The sequence below is a fragment of the Corvus brachyrhynchos genome, unplaced genomic scaffold (genome assembly GCF_000691975.1).
Source record: "Corvus brachyrhynchos isolate BGI_N302 unplaced genomic scaffold, ASM69197v1 scaffold376, whole genome shotgun sequence".
Taxonomy (NCBI): Eukaryota; Metazoa; Chordata; class Aves; order Passeriformes; family Corvidae; genus Corvus; species Corvus brachyrhynchos.
Window position 1 is genome coordinate 170,536 of NW_008238966.1, and position 13,663 is coordinate 184,198.

At 51.0% G+C, this 13,663-nt stretch overlaps 1 protein-coding gene across 1 annotated transcript; it reads right to left on the reverse strand.

Moving 5' to 3' along the window:
* Positions 1–7,557: 7,557 nt before the first annotated feature.
* Positions 7,558–13,657, reverse strand: LOC103618711 (protocadherin-10-like). Its single transcript, XM_008637145.2, has 4 exons — positions 10,608–13,657; positions 9,399–9,457; positions 9,206–9,294; positions 7,558–8,988 (listed from the first exon to the last, which is right to left on the reverse strand). The coding sequence occupies exons 1-4, from the start codon at positions 13,092–13,094 to the stop codon at positions 8,741–8,743; spliced, it is 2,883 nt and encodes a 960-aa protein (XP_008635367.1). The 5' UTR covers positions 13,095–13,657; the 3' UTR covers positions 7,558–8,740.
* Between the last annotated feature and the right edge of the window lie 6 nt (positions 13,658–13,663).

Genomic DNA, 13,663 nt, shown 5'->3' on the forward strand with positions numbered 1-13,663 from the left:
CCTTTCTATTTCCAAAACTTCCAGTGTTTAAGCTCAGGTGAAGGATCCTGACATTGTCACTGAGACAATTGCTTCTGCTCCAGCGGTACCAAAATTACAAGGTTGCCCTATATTTGAGGTGGGAGGCCAAAAAGTTGGGTCAGCCAGCAGAGCCTGATGGGTGTGCAACTAATGGGAGGCATGATTAGTGCAGGGCACATCCAGGCTTTGGGAGATTCCTGGGAAGCCTGGCTCTAACTGAGAGAAACAACAAAAAAGTTTGCTTGATAGCTATGTGGAATATTGCCCTGGGCTCTGTGTTGTATGCAAATGTGATGCAAATATGGAAGTGTCCAAATTGCCTTATTTCTTGCTGTGGCCACAGCAGTGTGTTTGGCTCTTTTGGGTTAATGAAAGCAAAAAACTGTCATCATTGAATCCCAGAATAGCTGTGTTTGGAAGAGATTTCTGGATAATACTTAGTGTGTCATGTGTCCCCTTCCTCTGCTCAGAGCAGGTTCCTCAGGACTGAATCCAATCAGTGATTTTATTGTTTGCTTCCTTGGGATCAGCTTTCAGCATTTGAAAGCTGAAAAAAGTGGATTTATTTGAAAGGTTTTGCTTGGTTTGTTTTGAGAGAGATGTGTCCATATCATTCTTGTTTCAGGGGCCTTTCTGTGTACCCGAACTTAATAACGTTCCCTGCCTTTGTCAAGCCTGCTGCTCTCTGCTCATCTTCAAGGCAACAACCAGCTGTATGTGTGCCAAAAGGTTTTACTGGAAAAAAACCCATAAAGCAGCAAGCAATCCAGTTAAGCCAATGAATGACAGCACCACAGCCCCAGCCTAGAAAGCACTGAGACCTGCATCCAGACTGATGCTTAATTTGCCACCAAAATAAGTAAATAAATCAAGCCTTAAGCACCCTGAGGTTCATCAGGGAAACAAAAGCTAGTGCAGACTAGCAGATTCCTCACTAGTAACTGGGAGGAAAAAAAACCCCTGGAGCCCAACTCACAGTATCAGCCCTTGCAACAAATCCAGGCATCACAGTCCCCTATATTTTGCAAACTGCAGGATATCAAGGGCTGCAAATTTCCATCAGCCACCCTGGTCAGACTTTGCAGCATGGAAAATTGTCCCTGGCCTCTAATTTTTTTTTTCTTTCTTCAACATTTTGGTCTCTTTTGGTCAAAAGCACACTCAGGTCCGCCCCACAGGAAGATCTGCTGTCTCTTCTCTCTGTGCAGGGCTTCAGTCCCGGAGGGCTCACAGAAAGCTGCAGCTTGAGGGAATCTGGAGCTGCTTTATTTGTTCTGGAGAATATCAGACAATGCTGTTTTCCCAATTTTTTGCTAATACAAACTTCTTGTCAGCCTTAGTCCACTGCCTTGTTTACCACTTCATGGCTTTTCTACTGAATCCCAGAAAGAAACCAGACACACAATCCTAATGAAAAGCTCAGCATGTAAAGAGAGAATTTATATTTCAGTTCTTGCCTTTGCTATTGGTTTTACAAGTGACTGCTCATCAGAAACCAATTACCCCAGAAAGACTTGGGTTTGGGTCCCTACTGATGTTAGCAGGATGAATAGCCTCATTTACAATCTCTCAACTGGAAAACAAAAAGTAATGATAATAATAAAAAAAAAAAAAAAAGTCTTTTCTAATTCTCTCTGTCCCCTTGTAATTCACAAGAAAATTAAACTAATAACTCTCTCTGTGAGCATGTTATGCAGATGCCCGGAGTCAGGGATAAATGTATGAAACTATCCCAGGGAAAGTCCCCCGGGAAGGAACCTCTGAGCAGGCAACTATTATGCCTTGCAACACCCAGAGCTTCTCCAGCAATGCAATCTGTGCAGAGAGGAGGCTGTTTCAATTTCCTTTCTTCTCCCTCCCCCCTTTTTCGATTGAATTCCACTTGCAGGCAGCAAAAACTTCCATGGTTTTTTGCTGGGCTTATTTCCCACTCCATCTCCATTTCCCATTTGCATATAGAGGCCCCTTTATGAAAAAAATTCTCCCTGCCAACAGAATCAAGCCCTTCAGAAGTGGCTCCCAGTGGCTTCCTTCCTAATACCTTCAGCAAAAGGCGGGAAGGCTTGGGGGTGACACGAGGGTCCCCACTGTGTTGCCAGGCTCTGTGCTGTGATTCATCCCTGCAGCTCACATCCAAGTTTTTAATTCATTTTTTCCCATTTTAAAGAAGAGATAGCATTAAAAAAAAAAGTCTGCAATTTGTCCCTGCCCATCTCTAAGGGAGAAGGAGCAGGAGCAAACTGCTAGCTTCTCCCTTGCCAGATTGGAGTGTCTTGCTTGTCAGCTGTGATTTGCTGTGTAGTTCCACCCTGGTTTTTGTACACCACGACGCTGGGCACAGCAGGGCACAGGAGGCACAAGCACAGCAGACAGGATGGTCCCGTCCCAGCTGTGCATCATGTGGGGAACATGGAGGGGGCACCATTTCACCAGGGATCTGGCAGTTTGCAGCCGAATCTTCATGGATCTTTATGGATACACAGAAAAAGCGGAGCAAAATAGGGATGCCCGGACGTGACTGGGTCAGGCTTCTGCTGAAAGCAGGGTCAGATTTGATTGAAACGCACTCGAAACTACAGCAAATATAACATTTGGCCCCAAAGAGAGGCAGAAAAAGGCCGGAGGGTGGACCCTGCAGTGACAGGAGGAGCCTGCAGGAGTCTGTTCAGATATCAAAGGAACATGACCAACAAGGTGTATGACATCTGACGGGCATTGAGGGAGTTAAATGGCCCATGCCATGTGGCACAACGAGCCAAGAGGACTCTTGGGGAACATAGGAAGAGGATTCAGCCCCAGACGATCATCCTTTCGATGATCTCCTTACATTCTGGGGCAGCTGTCAGACTATTTTGCAGGGAGAGATTAAGAGGAAGAGGTGGTTTGGGTAAGCAAATGGATTATAACATTGCATTTCCTGGAAAGAGGAAAAAATAAATTTTGGTTTGGGGAAATAATTTCAGGATCACATTCCTGAAGTTTGGTCTGTTAGGGGATACTCAAAGCAAATGGCAAATCTTTTCTTCTGATCTCTGGTAAAATGCCAGTGTCACAGAGGTGCTGGGCATGTCTCCTCTAAATGATATTAAAAGAAGATCAAGAAGGGAAGTGGGGACAAGATGGAATCCTACAGGTGGAATTCAACCCTAGATTAAACTCCTTATATTTAGATCCCTGTGTGGACATGTTCCATCTGTACTCTGGGGGAGTTTTGGAGATTTAGTCAATAGAGACTGAACAACTGCAGAGCAAGAGCAGTGATAAATTAATCCTAGAGCCCTCAGCCATCACCCTTGGCAGTGTGAAAAAAAATTCCTGTTAGCTAAAATACCAAGAAATATGGACATGGACTTAAAAGTAGATTCATCAAACCAGTCAGGCTCCCCTGTGATGCTACAGCTGAAGCTAACCTCTGAATTTCAGATATACTTGGGCTGAAAAAGTCCCTGTGTAGGGATCTGCGTTATTGTCTGCACCGTGCTGAACTCCAGTGCTTTTTAGAGGAAGATTTGGGTACAGAAATTGGGTGACTCACTGCAGCAGAACAGAACAAATTCAGACAGCTCATCTTTTCTCTGGGTTCATGCAACAGTTTAACCCCAATTTTTCTATTTCCCATGTAGCCTGCTATCACAGAGTCTCTGCATCCTGGCCTATCAGAAACCCTACCAATGCTCATAATCATTTTCTTGATTGATGATCGCTTTTCCTGCTTCTATTTCCTTTGTATGATTTATTTTCTATGCGGGCAAAATGTATGATAAGACAATTCCGGAGCTATTTAATGATATTTTCTCTTGTAGACATTATTGAAATGGATGGATTGGATGTGAAGACTTTAGTGATCCTTCTGGGAATCTTCGCTCTCTCTTAATTTCTTCTGATGCATTTTTTTCACCTGTTGTTGCAGATATTCTTAGCAATGAATTAAAATAAATATCTCATCAGAAATGCCTGCAGATCCTCTGAATGTATTCCTGATAGTTGACTGCACAAATGTTTTATTTTTCAATCCGTTTAACATGAACTTGTTTGCCTTGCTTCCTGGCGCTGGAGAAGCACTCTGAATTCTGAATGCTGAAATAAAAATCACTGCTATTGTTTAAAACATGCAAAAATGTATCATTTATTCAAATGTAAGATTTGTAAGTCATTGAATTTCATGGGAGACGAATCATTAGTCGAAGTGCAGACTGCACTAGGGGTCATATTTAATTTATTTTCAAAGCCTTCATTCGTGCTTTTTGGTCCAGTGTGTCATAAGTTATTCAATACACAAAGGTGTCTACTTATGTCTCAAAGTAATTAAGCTGATTAAGTCATATTATCACTAACAAGAAGCATTAATTCCACTTGAGTGAATGCTGCAAAACAGAGCCAGTGACATTTCCACTGCTTAAACTGAAAACACATTATAGGCTAACTGGAAAGCAAAAGCTTCCCTCAGCCCTGGCCTGTTCCTGCATCTGATCTCTGTGGAGGAGTTGGCAACTGATGTTTTCAGAGCAGTGAAAAAGGAAAAGGTGCAAAGGAGCAGAGAAAATCAGCACGTGACAATCATGCAGACGTTTTTGAGTGTGGCAGAGGTTAAGTTATTATGACAGAAGCTAAAGGATATTTATTTCTACAAAACATCTGCTGAGATCAAAAAGGAAACTGGAGGAAGTGATCCAGCTAGGAACAGCAGGCTGTTCTGTGTGGTGGGGTTCAGGGAGACATTTAAGACACTGATGCAATTCGAAAAGAAATCTGAATGGATCTTGACCCAGTCTTAAATAAATTAAGGTGTGTTCCAGCATTATGAAGAGAAGAGAAGAGAAGAGAAGAGAAGAGAAGAGAAGAGAAGAGAAGAGAAGAGAAAAGAGAAATTTCTAGCATCTTTGGAGGATCTAATTAACCACTGAGTGCCACAGACTGGGCTGGATCCAAGGTCCATGCAGAGGCTCCCACTGGTCCATGGATTTTAGCTCTGTCCTGCCAATACCACGCCCTCTGGGAGCTGAGACCCACCTGTATCCATGGCTCTACCCAGCCTGACCCAGCTGCATGCAGAGTGCTGTGTCCATGCTGAGGCTTTCTGGGGAATTTGCTGGCTGCTTTTTGTTCTGTGCGTGGCAGGTGGGAGTAGAACTGAGCATCAGCCCTTCTGGGTCTTTCCCTCTGGCCTCTTTTCTCTCTACCTCTGGATTCATTTTGTCTCTCTGGGATACATTTTCAAGTCATTACAGAGATACAAGTAATGTTTCCATCCGAACAGTCTATTCAGCAAGAGCACAAACCCCCTGTTTGTGCTGGTGCCCAGAAGCGCTGTGTGCCTGCCTCGCATGGCCTGAAGCATTTTTGCAGCCAACTGCACCACATGGCAGCTTTCCCACTGTCCTAGAAGCAAATCTCAAGCTGGCTGGCATGTCCCTGAAAGCCAAATTTGCCTCTGGATCTCTGAGAGAGCTGGAACATGTGAGAGGGGCATCTAGAGAGTGTTCTGCTGAGCAGATCTCCAAAGGAGCTCTCATGCCCAGTGCATTACCAGGCTACAGAAACCAGCTAATGCTCATCAGCTGTGCAGGAGTGTAAGCACAGGGAGAGTTGTAAAAATAACTAGTTGTAGGGCAAAGACCTTGCATTTTTAATGAGACCCTGTCCCTGTGGGAGATCTTCAAAGGAGATCTCATCTATTAGATGGACGATTCTGACCAGACATGCCCTTTGAAGAGGGATAGTAGTGTGCTTGAATTACATTTATGCAAGTCCTCTCTCCCCTAAAGCAAGTCCCTTTTTATTGTCCTTTTTATCAATATGGTGATTGAAATGAAAGATTGAAACTGAGCTCTTGTCAGTGTAGCTTTTCCTTCAACTAAGCAGAAGTGGATACTCAGGGAATGTGGGGTGTTGGGGCCTGGGCTGGGTGCTGTGTTGCTCAAATCCCTTTTGGAAGACGCCTGACCCATACAAACGTGGGGGTCAGCAAGGAGTACAGAGGTGTGTGCATATCTATCATCCCATGGGCTGATGGTCAGGAGTAATGGAGAGGAGATGAAGGCAATTCAGTGGGCACCAGTGAGCCTTGGTAGCAGGAACTTAAAAATGCCAAGAAAATACACTGGAGAGTGACAGGGAGATGGCAAATCTGTCCCCTTGATTGCTCGACCCCATGGTTTTCCAAAGGCAGAGGTGCAAAATGTTACTTTCAAAAGCCTGTGGTTTTAGGGGTCAACTTTGAGATCAATTTCCCTTTGGGGAAAATCTGATACAAAACACCACTTACGTGTGTTTATTTAGATCTTGGATGCCATGAAGCACAGGATGTGCTGGGTGCTTTTGCTGTGTGAGCTGGAACACAGTGAGCAGCTCGGCCCTCCTGCAGAGGGGCTCCAGTCCTCTCCCAGTGCCTGACCAGCACCTAAAAATGCAGGGAAGATACTGCCAGAGTTAATCCAGGAGGGGGAGATGCTTGTACCCTACAGGGAGTCAGGTCCATTTGATGCTTTTATTACTTCTTGAGGCTGTTATTAATCTTATTGTATCACTTTACATAATTCCCTTGTTCTTTTGAAGCACTGGAACGGGCTAATGCTGTACAGAGGTCTCAGGCAGTAGCTGTTTGGGGTTCTTTCTTACCCTTAACGCTCTCTAGAGACCCTTGAAAAATGCACTTGGCAGCATAAAATCCTTCATCCTACCGTCTAATTGGGACAGGGAATATTTCATCTACCCGCAGTCAGGCAGATATGAGCTGGGACTGAAGTCACCAGAAGCAGCCAGGTCCCTTTCATGTCCAAAGCACCGTCCTCCCGGGCCCCTGACTCCCACGAGGCCCCTTTGAGTGCTCCCTACCCCCTGCTTCCACTGAAGAGCACACTGCCCACTTGTAGACAAGGACTTTTCTGGGTTAATCCCAAAAGCCGCATTGCAGCCTCCCCAAGCCAGTCACCAAGTGAGTACACGGTATGAGAAGGACAACCACGGCCTGGCCACTTCAGGACTTCATCTGAAGGGGAAACATTTCCCTCATCAAGCCAAGAGATATCCCACCAACAGATACAGGCTTGACTATTCCCAGGGAGCTGGTCCCTACATGTGGCTCACACCCAGGCTGTTTCTGTGGCTCCTGAGGCAAGCTGCTGGTCCCTAGTATCCAGGGGAAAGGGTAAATTAACCAGAGAAAGTACCATAACAGCCACAAGCTATTATGCCGTTTGTGCCACATCCAGCCCCTCTCCCCAGCAGCTTGTGCATGCCCACACCATGGTGCAAATTCCCCCCTGCCCGAGCTGGAGCACGGAGAAAGGAGCTGTGTGACATCTCCAGCTCCTTCTGGCCATGAGCCCAAAGTGCTCCTGAGTCCAGGGGAGGAGGGAAGGGGACCTTGAGCCCCCGGAATCCAGGTGAAGTGAATAAAATGAGCTCTCAGCATAAAAGGAGCTCTCTGCTCCAGAACTCCGAAGGCCAGAAGGACAGATGTATTTCCTGGAGTTGGGAGAGCTGTGCAGCAATCCCTGCTGTTGTGTGCAACTCAGGGACAGCCAGGAGCCAGGGTGAGCTATTAAAATACAATTTATTGGTACAAATCAGACATAGTGAAACAAACTCAGTTTAGAAAGAGCTGTCATGTTCTGCACAGATGGATTCAAAATGAACTGTCCCGTGACCGGAGCAATTGGCAATGGTGACAGACAGACTGGTGGACAGGTGCAGGGTGTGCAAGGCAGGGGAGAGACTGTTCTGGGGCTGGAGTCCTGCCCTTGAGAGCTCCTGACTGCCAGCTAAAAGTTCTCAAAGAGAAACAGGGCAGACTTGGAGATGTTTGTCCTATGCAGGTGGGGTGCCCAGTGCAGGGGGTCCTCCAGGCATTCAGGACTTGGGGAAAACAGAGATCCGAGGGAGGGCAGGGGCAGGAGGGAAGAGACTGTCACCTGTGCTGGGGTCACTCCAATGGTTGGGAAACTGTTTTTCATTCACATGATGTTGCCTTGGGCTAGAGAGCTACCCAGCAGGGCCTCACCTTGTGCATCTCTCAGGTACTTAAGCTAGCAGCTCTTCTGGCCATCCGATCCGTGTGTGCACACGCTGCTCCTGGAACAAAGGCTGTCTCTGTCCTGCACCCTGGCTATGTCCAGCCTTGCAAGTGTTGGGTCAGGGTCTGAAGAGAAGCACTCATGAAGGCTGGGTTTTGCACTCACTTCCCAGAGAAAACAGATGCCAATTGCTGCTCTAGACATGCAACACATCCCACTGGATCTCAGGGACAGAGCAATGGTCACTGTCCCAGTGTGTAAGGTCAGGCTTGGCTGAACCAGGCTGGGTCTGCATACACTTTCCGTGCCTACTGGGACAGAGATACAGGCATGCAGCTCAGTACATTCACACAGCCAGACAAGACAAAGAAGTGACAATGTTTACAGAGAGGAATGGTCCCTAAGGGGACATGGGAATGGGTAAACTCAAGGCAGATTTGCTTAAATCTGGTCATATGGACCTCAAACAGCACCTGCTGCCAACACAGCTCTGCAAGATGAGATGGGAGAAATTCCCCCTGCCACCACCCCCCTATCCCTGTAATTCTCAGTCTCTTGCTCCTTAAATCCTTCCCCCTTGCTCTGTTGAGCCACTCTCCCAGCATCCCATAAAGTCTTGAGCAGTCCATACATGGAGGCATGTGCTGCGGGTGGACCTGGCAGCTGAAATAATGCAGGAGATTCCAAGGATAGAGCCATCCAGGCTATTTCAGGTCGTTGTTGATAACCACACTGTCATGCATGTCACAGTAAGTTGTCATCTTCTTCCTCTTGCCAAAGGTGGAGAAGCTGTTTTTGTTCTCCCGGCCTGGGAAGAGGGGCCCATCCTTGCTGGAAAGCAGAGCGGGGGTGCCGGGGATGTAAACGTTGTGCTGATAATCCAGGGCTGGGTACAAGGGGCTGTACTGGGGTGTCCAGATGCTGTTGGGGCCTGATGAAGCTTTCTGAAACTCTGGAGGAAAAATGAGCTCAGTAAGATTGGCTCAGGTCATATCCACACCCCAGGATGCAAGTCCTGTGTCACCAACCTCCGTTCTGGTGCCTGGACACCCCTTCCACCCACAGAACTTCACCACTGCTAGGAACAGGGATGTGACCCCCCCCCCACTGCACCTCCAACAAGTGACCAGAGGGTCTGGTCTTCCCAGCCCCAGTGTCCCAATACTAACCAGAGACAGGGGTCACCAGCGTGCACAGCCTCTCGTGCTCCTTCTGAAGGGCTTTACGGATTTCCCCCACATCTTCCAGGCTCTGGGAGCTAAAGAGAAGAGACCGGTTCAAAGCTGTGTTGGAGATAACCTCCCCATTCCCATATCCCCCTTCCACCTGCTTCCTCTGTTTCCCCAGTGCTGGATTTGGTACCTTTTCAGGGCAGGTCGCTGTGTGCTTGGAGGCAGCCAGTCTGTGTTGGGCTGCTTGGCCTGGAAAACACAGAGAAGAGCAAGGCTGGTTATTGGGACTCTCTGTCAATCAGCCCTGGGACCCTTTGCCAAACAGCCCACCCCTGCCAGCACTAGGCTTCAGCAGGCAGGGATGCAGGACCACATCTCCACTTTCCCTGTGCCCTTTGTGGAGAAGCAAGCAGCACATTCCCCTCTTGGGGAGCCTGAGACAACGTTGAGTCAGCTTGCTCCCTTCTGGACCTTCCTCACCCTCCTGAGATACTGGGGTGGTTTGGGGCTTGTCCTCTGCCTCTGGGAGTTTTAAGTCTGGCATTCTGGGGAGAGACAGGTGGTTTTCCTATTCCTGTTAATTTTCGAAAGCCTTTTTTGCATATGTGATGTTTACTTAGTCCAGGTCTGAGGTACCAAATGGTGAGAGATGCAGAAACTGGCTGCATGCTCAGTGTCCCAGGAGGGCTGCAAAAACTACAGGAAAATCTAATTAAGCATTAGGGAAGAGAGTCCAGGGGTGCAAGGAGACACGTGGAGAGACTCTCTTGGCAGAGAGTCTTGGGATCTCCTCGGAAGGGCTGGTTTATTAAAAGTCAAACGTAAGTGGATTAGACGCCTCATCACTCTCCATCCTTGTAATCGTGTTTTGGAGAGTCTTTCTTCGGGAAAATTAGACATTCCTCATTTCAATACCTAACAAATGTTGACATCAAAATCCCGCCCTGAAGACCCCACTCCCTGCCTGCTGGCACAGCCTGTGCAGAGCAGCAGCCAGGCCCAGGACACCGCGGCCCCCGCCAGCACAGGGGAAGCAAAGCAGCAGTAATGCTCAGACTGCCCCAGTGTGAATTGCCTACCCAGGCTAAGGAGAAGCCACCCCCACTATCCCACCTCCCCTAGGGCACTGGAGCATCTCTGTTGCCTCTAATGGGTACAAAAGACGGTGAGAAGGGATTTCCTCTCGCCTCAGCCGAGCCTGACGCTCCCCCGGTAATTAGACCCGTCGGGAAGCTCAGTGGAGATCCCTCTGCCTGACTGCTCCTAATTCCCGCACTGATCAAAGGCTCCGGTTATTCTCTGGGAGAAGCCGTGCCTGCTTTCCCTCGTGGCAGAGGCTGAGGGAGGGGGCTGGGGGCACTCGCGGAGCACTGGTAAGCACTGCTGGGCATTATGTTACCTCTTTGGAGACCTGGAGATGCTGGTCTGGCCAGGACCGCTTCCCGGGATCCTTCTCGTTGTTCCGGGGGGGGCTGCAGGGTTTGAGGAACATGAAGTCACTCTGAGCAGACTCAGGACCAAGGCAGACCTTGTAGCAGTAGCCTGGGGGGCCGCCCGCAGGCACATCAAGGCAGGTGGCAGCCGTGGTCCCTGCAGGGGGCTGTGCCGTCAGGTTGGAAGTCTTCAGGCCGTCAGAGGAGGGTCTGGAGACAGGACAGCAGTGGCAGCGAGGTGGTGAGCAGCTGTCCCCTTGGCGGGAACGCCGCTCTCCACGGCAGCGAATGGCTGTGAGAATGAGGATGGCAAGAAGGAAAGTGAAGGAGATGGAGCCCAGGGAGACAAGGAGATAGAGGGTGAGTGGGGAAGATGAGGACGCCTCTGGAGGGAGGCTGAACTCGCTGAAGTCGGAGAGAGTCTGGGGCATGGTCTCCACCACCGAAAGCAGGAGGGACACGGTGGCAGAGAGGGCTGGCTGTCCACCATCCCGCACCTGCACCACCAGCTGCTGCTGGCTGGCATCCTGCTCCAGAAAGGAGCGGAGGGTGCGCAGCTCACCCGTGTCAGGCGCCACGCTGAAGAGGGTGAAGTCAGTAGCCTGGAGGAGCTGGTAGGAGAGGCGAGAGTTCAGCCCTGCATCTGCATCCACTGCCGACACCGTGCCCACGAGGTAGCCAGGCCTGGCTGAGCGTGGCACGAGTTCAGTGGCAACAGAGCCATTGCGTGGCATGGGAGAAACGATAACCGGAGCGTTGTCATTCTGGTCCAACACAAAGATGTGGACGGTGACGTTGGCACTGAGAGGGGGAAACCCCGCATCCTGTGCTTGCACCTGGATCTGGAAGCTGCGGATCTGCTCATAGTCAAGGGAGCGCAGGGCATACATGTGCCCGCTGTCTGAGTTGATGGACACGTAGGTGCCCACAGGCATGCCATGGATGTGCCCATCTGCAATGGAGTAGGACAGGTAGGCGTTTTGTTGGCAGTCAGGGTCCAATGCACTGACAGAGCAGATGGAGGCACCTGGTGCGTTGTTCTCCATCACATAGACACTGTAGGAGGGCTGGAGGAAGCGCGGAGCGTTGTCGTTCACATCAGATACTGGGACGGTGAGGGTGCTGCGGGTCAGCAGGGCAGGCGAGCCCATGTCTCGTGCTGTGATGCTTACGTTGTACTCAGGCACAACCTCCCGGTCCAGCGCTTGCGTGGTGACCAGTGTGTAGTAGTTCCGGAAGGAGGAGCGGAGCTCAAATGGTACATTGGGGCCAACCTCACAGCTCACACGCCCGTTGTCCCCAGAGTCCCGGTCCAGAACACTGATGACAGCAATGACGGTGCCTGGGGGTGCATCCTCCAGCACAGGTGTGGACACAGAGGTGAGGGTCACCTCTGGCGCATTGTCATTGACATCGAGGAGGTGCACAAGCACCCTGCAGTGCACAGCCACAGCTGAGGGTCCGCGGTCCTTGGCTTGCACGTAGAGCTCGTGGAGGCTGGCCCGCTCATAGTCCAGGCGGCCCTTCAGCAGCACCTGCCCACTCCGGGGCTCTATGTGGAAGAGCTCCCGGACACGTGGTGGTGCGTGCCCACTGAAGGAGTACTCAATCTCCCCATTGGGGCCCTCATCCAGGTCAGTGGCATTGAGCTGGATGACCAGAGTGCCAGCAGGAGCATCCTCAGGAAGGCTCACACCGTAGGAGGGCTGGTCAAAGGCAGGCACGTTGTCGTTCGCGTCCAGCACCGTGACGAGGATGTGCGCTGTGCCTGAGCGTTCGGGGACACCGCCGTCAAGAGCAGTGAGCAGCACCCGGTGCACACGTTGCTGCTCACGGTCGAGGGCACGCTCCAGCACCAGCTCTGCAAACTTGCTGGCATCACTGCGCGTCTGCACCTCAAGTGAAAAGAAACCATTGGGGCTGAGGCGGTAGGTGTGCACAGAGTTGGTACCCACGTCAGGATCCTGGGCACTCTCCAGCGGGAAGCGGGCACCAAGCACGGCAGACTCAGCCACCTCCAGCACATATTCTTGCCAAGGGAAGGTGGGTGCATGGTCGTTGATGTCCAGCACCTCCACCTCGACGCGGTAGAGCTCCAGTGGGCTCTCGACGAGGAGCTGCAGGTGAAGCAGGCAGGTCCCCCCGGCCTCGCACACCTCCTCCCGGTCAATCCGCTCGTTCACAAAGAGGATCCCGTTCTCCAGGTTCACCTCCAGGTGCTGCCTGGCCCCGGCCCGTGACACGATCCGGAACCTCCGCGCTGACAGGGTGGACACATCCAGTCCCAGGTCCTCACCCAGGTTGGCCACGAAGGCTCCGTGCTCCAGCTCCTCTGGCACGGCGTAGCGCAGCTGCCCCCGTGCCGGGTGGCGTGCCGGGGGCCCGTCCAACAGGAGGAAGAGGAGGGAGCGGAGGAAGAGCTGCCCCCGCCCGGAGCCTGCTCCGGCCCCCATGGCCCCGCAGCAATCCCGGGGACGAGGAGTCGCACCCGCGCCGCCGCCTCCTCCCTCGCCTTCGCTTGCCTCTTGCACTTTCAAAGAGTTTCGGGCTCCCGGGGGGCGGCGGAGGAGGGCCTTGCCCAGAGCTGGGGGGCCGAACCGCGGTCACCGGCAGTCACTTAACCCTTTCTTTGCTGGCCTCCGCAAGGGGCTGCAATCCGGGTCCCGGGGCCGCAGCAGAATTTGTTTACCGGAGCCGGACGCACCTGGGGAGGGGACCACCTTCGGGGAGATCCCGTTAACGGCGGTGGGAGCTCCAGCGAGACCGATCGCTGCCCGGGGCACCGGTATTACCCCGCAGATGCTGCGTTCGTCCCCGCGGTAGATTAAGAGGAGCCCAGATCGCGGCTGCTGCCAAATCCCCCGGCCGCGTCCCCCGCCGTGCCGGTCCTAACCTTTACCAGATGGTTAAGCCCCTCCAGACTTGATTACATTTCCCTGCACACCGTTTTCCTTGTAATGCGGAGTTTTTAATTACAGGAGCAGGGGGATTACAGCCCTGGATAAAGCTGAGCCCATCAGAG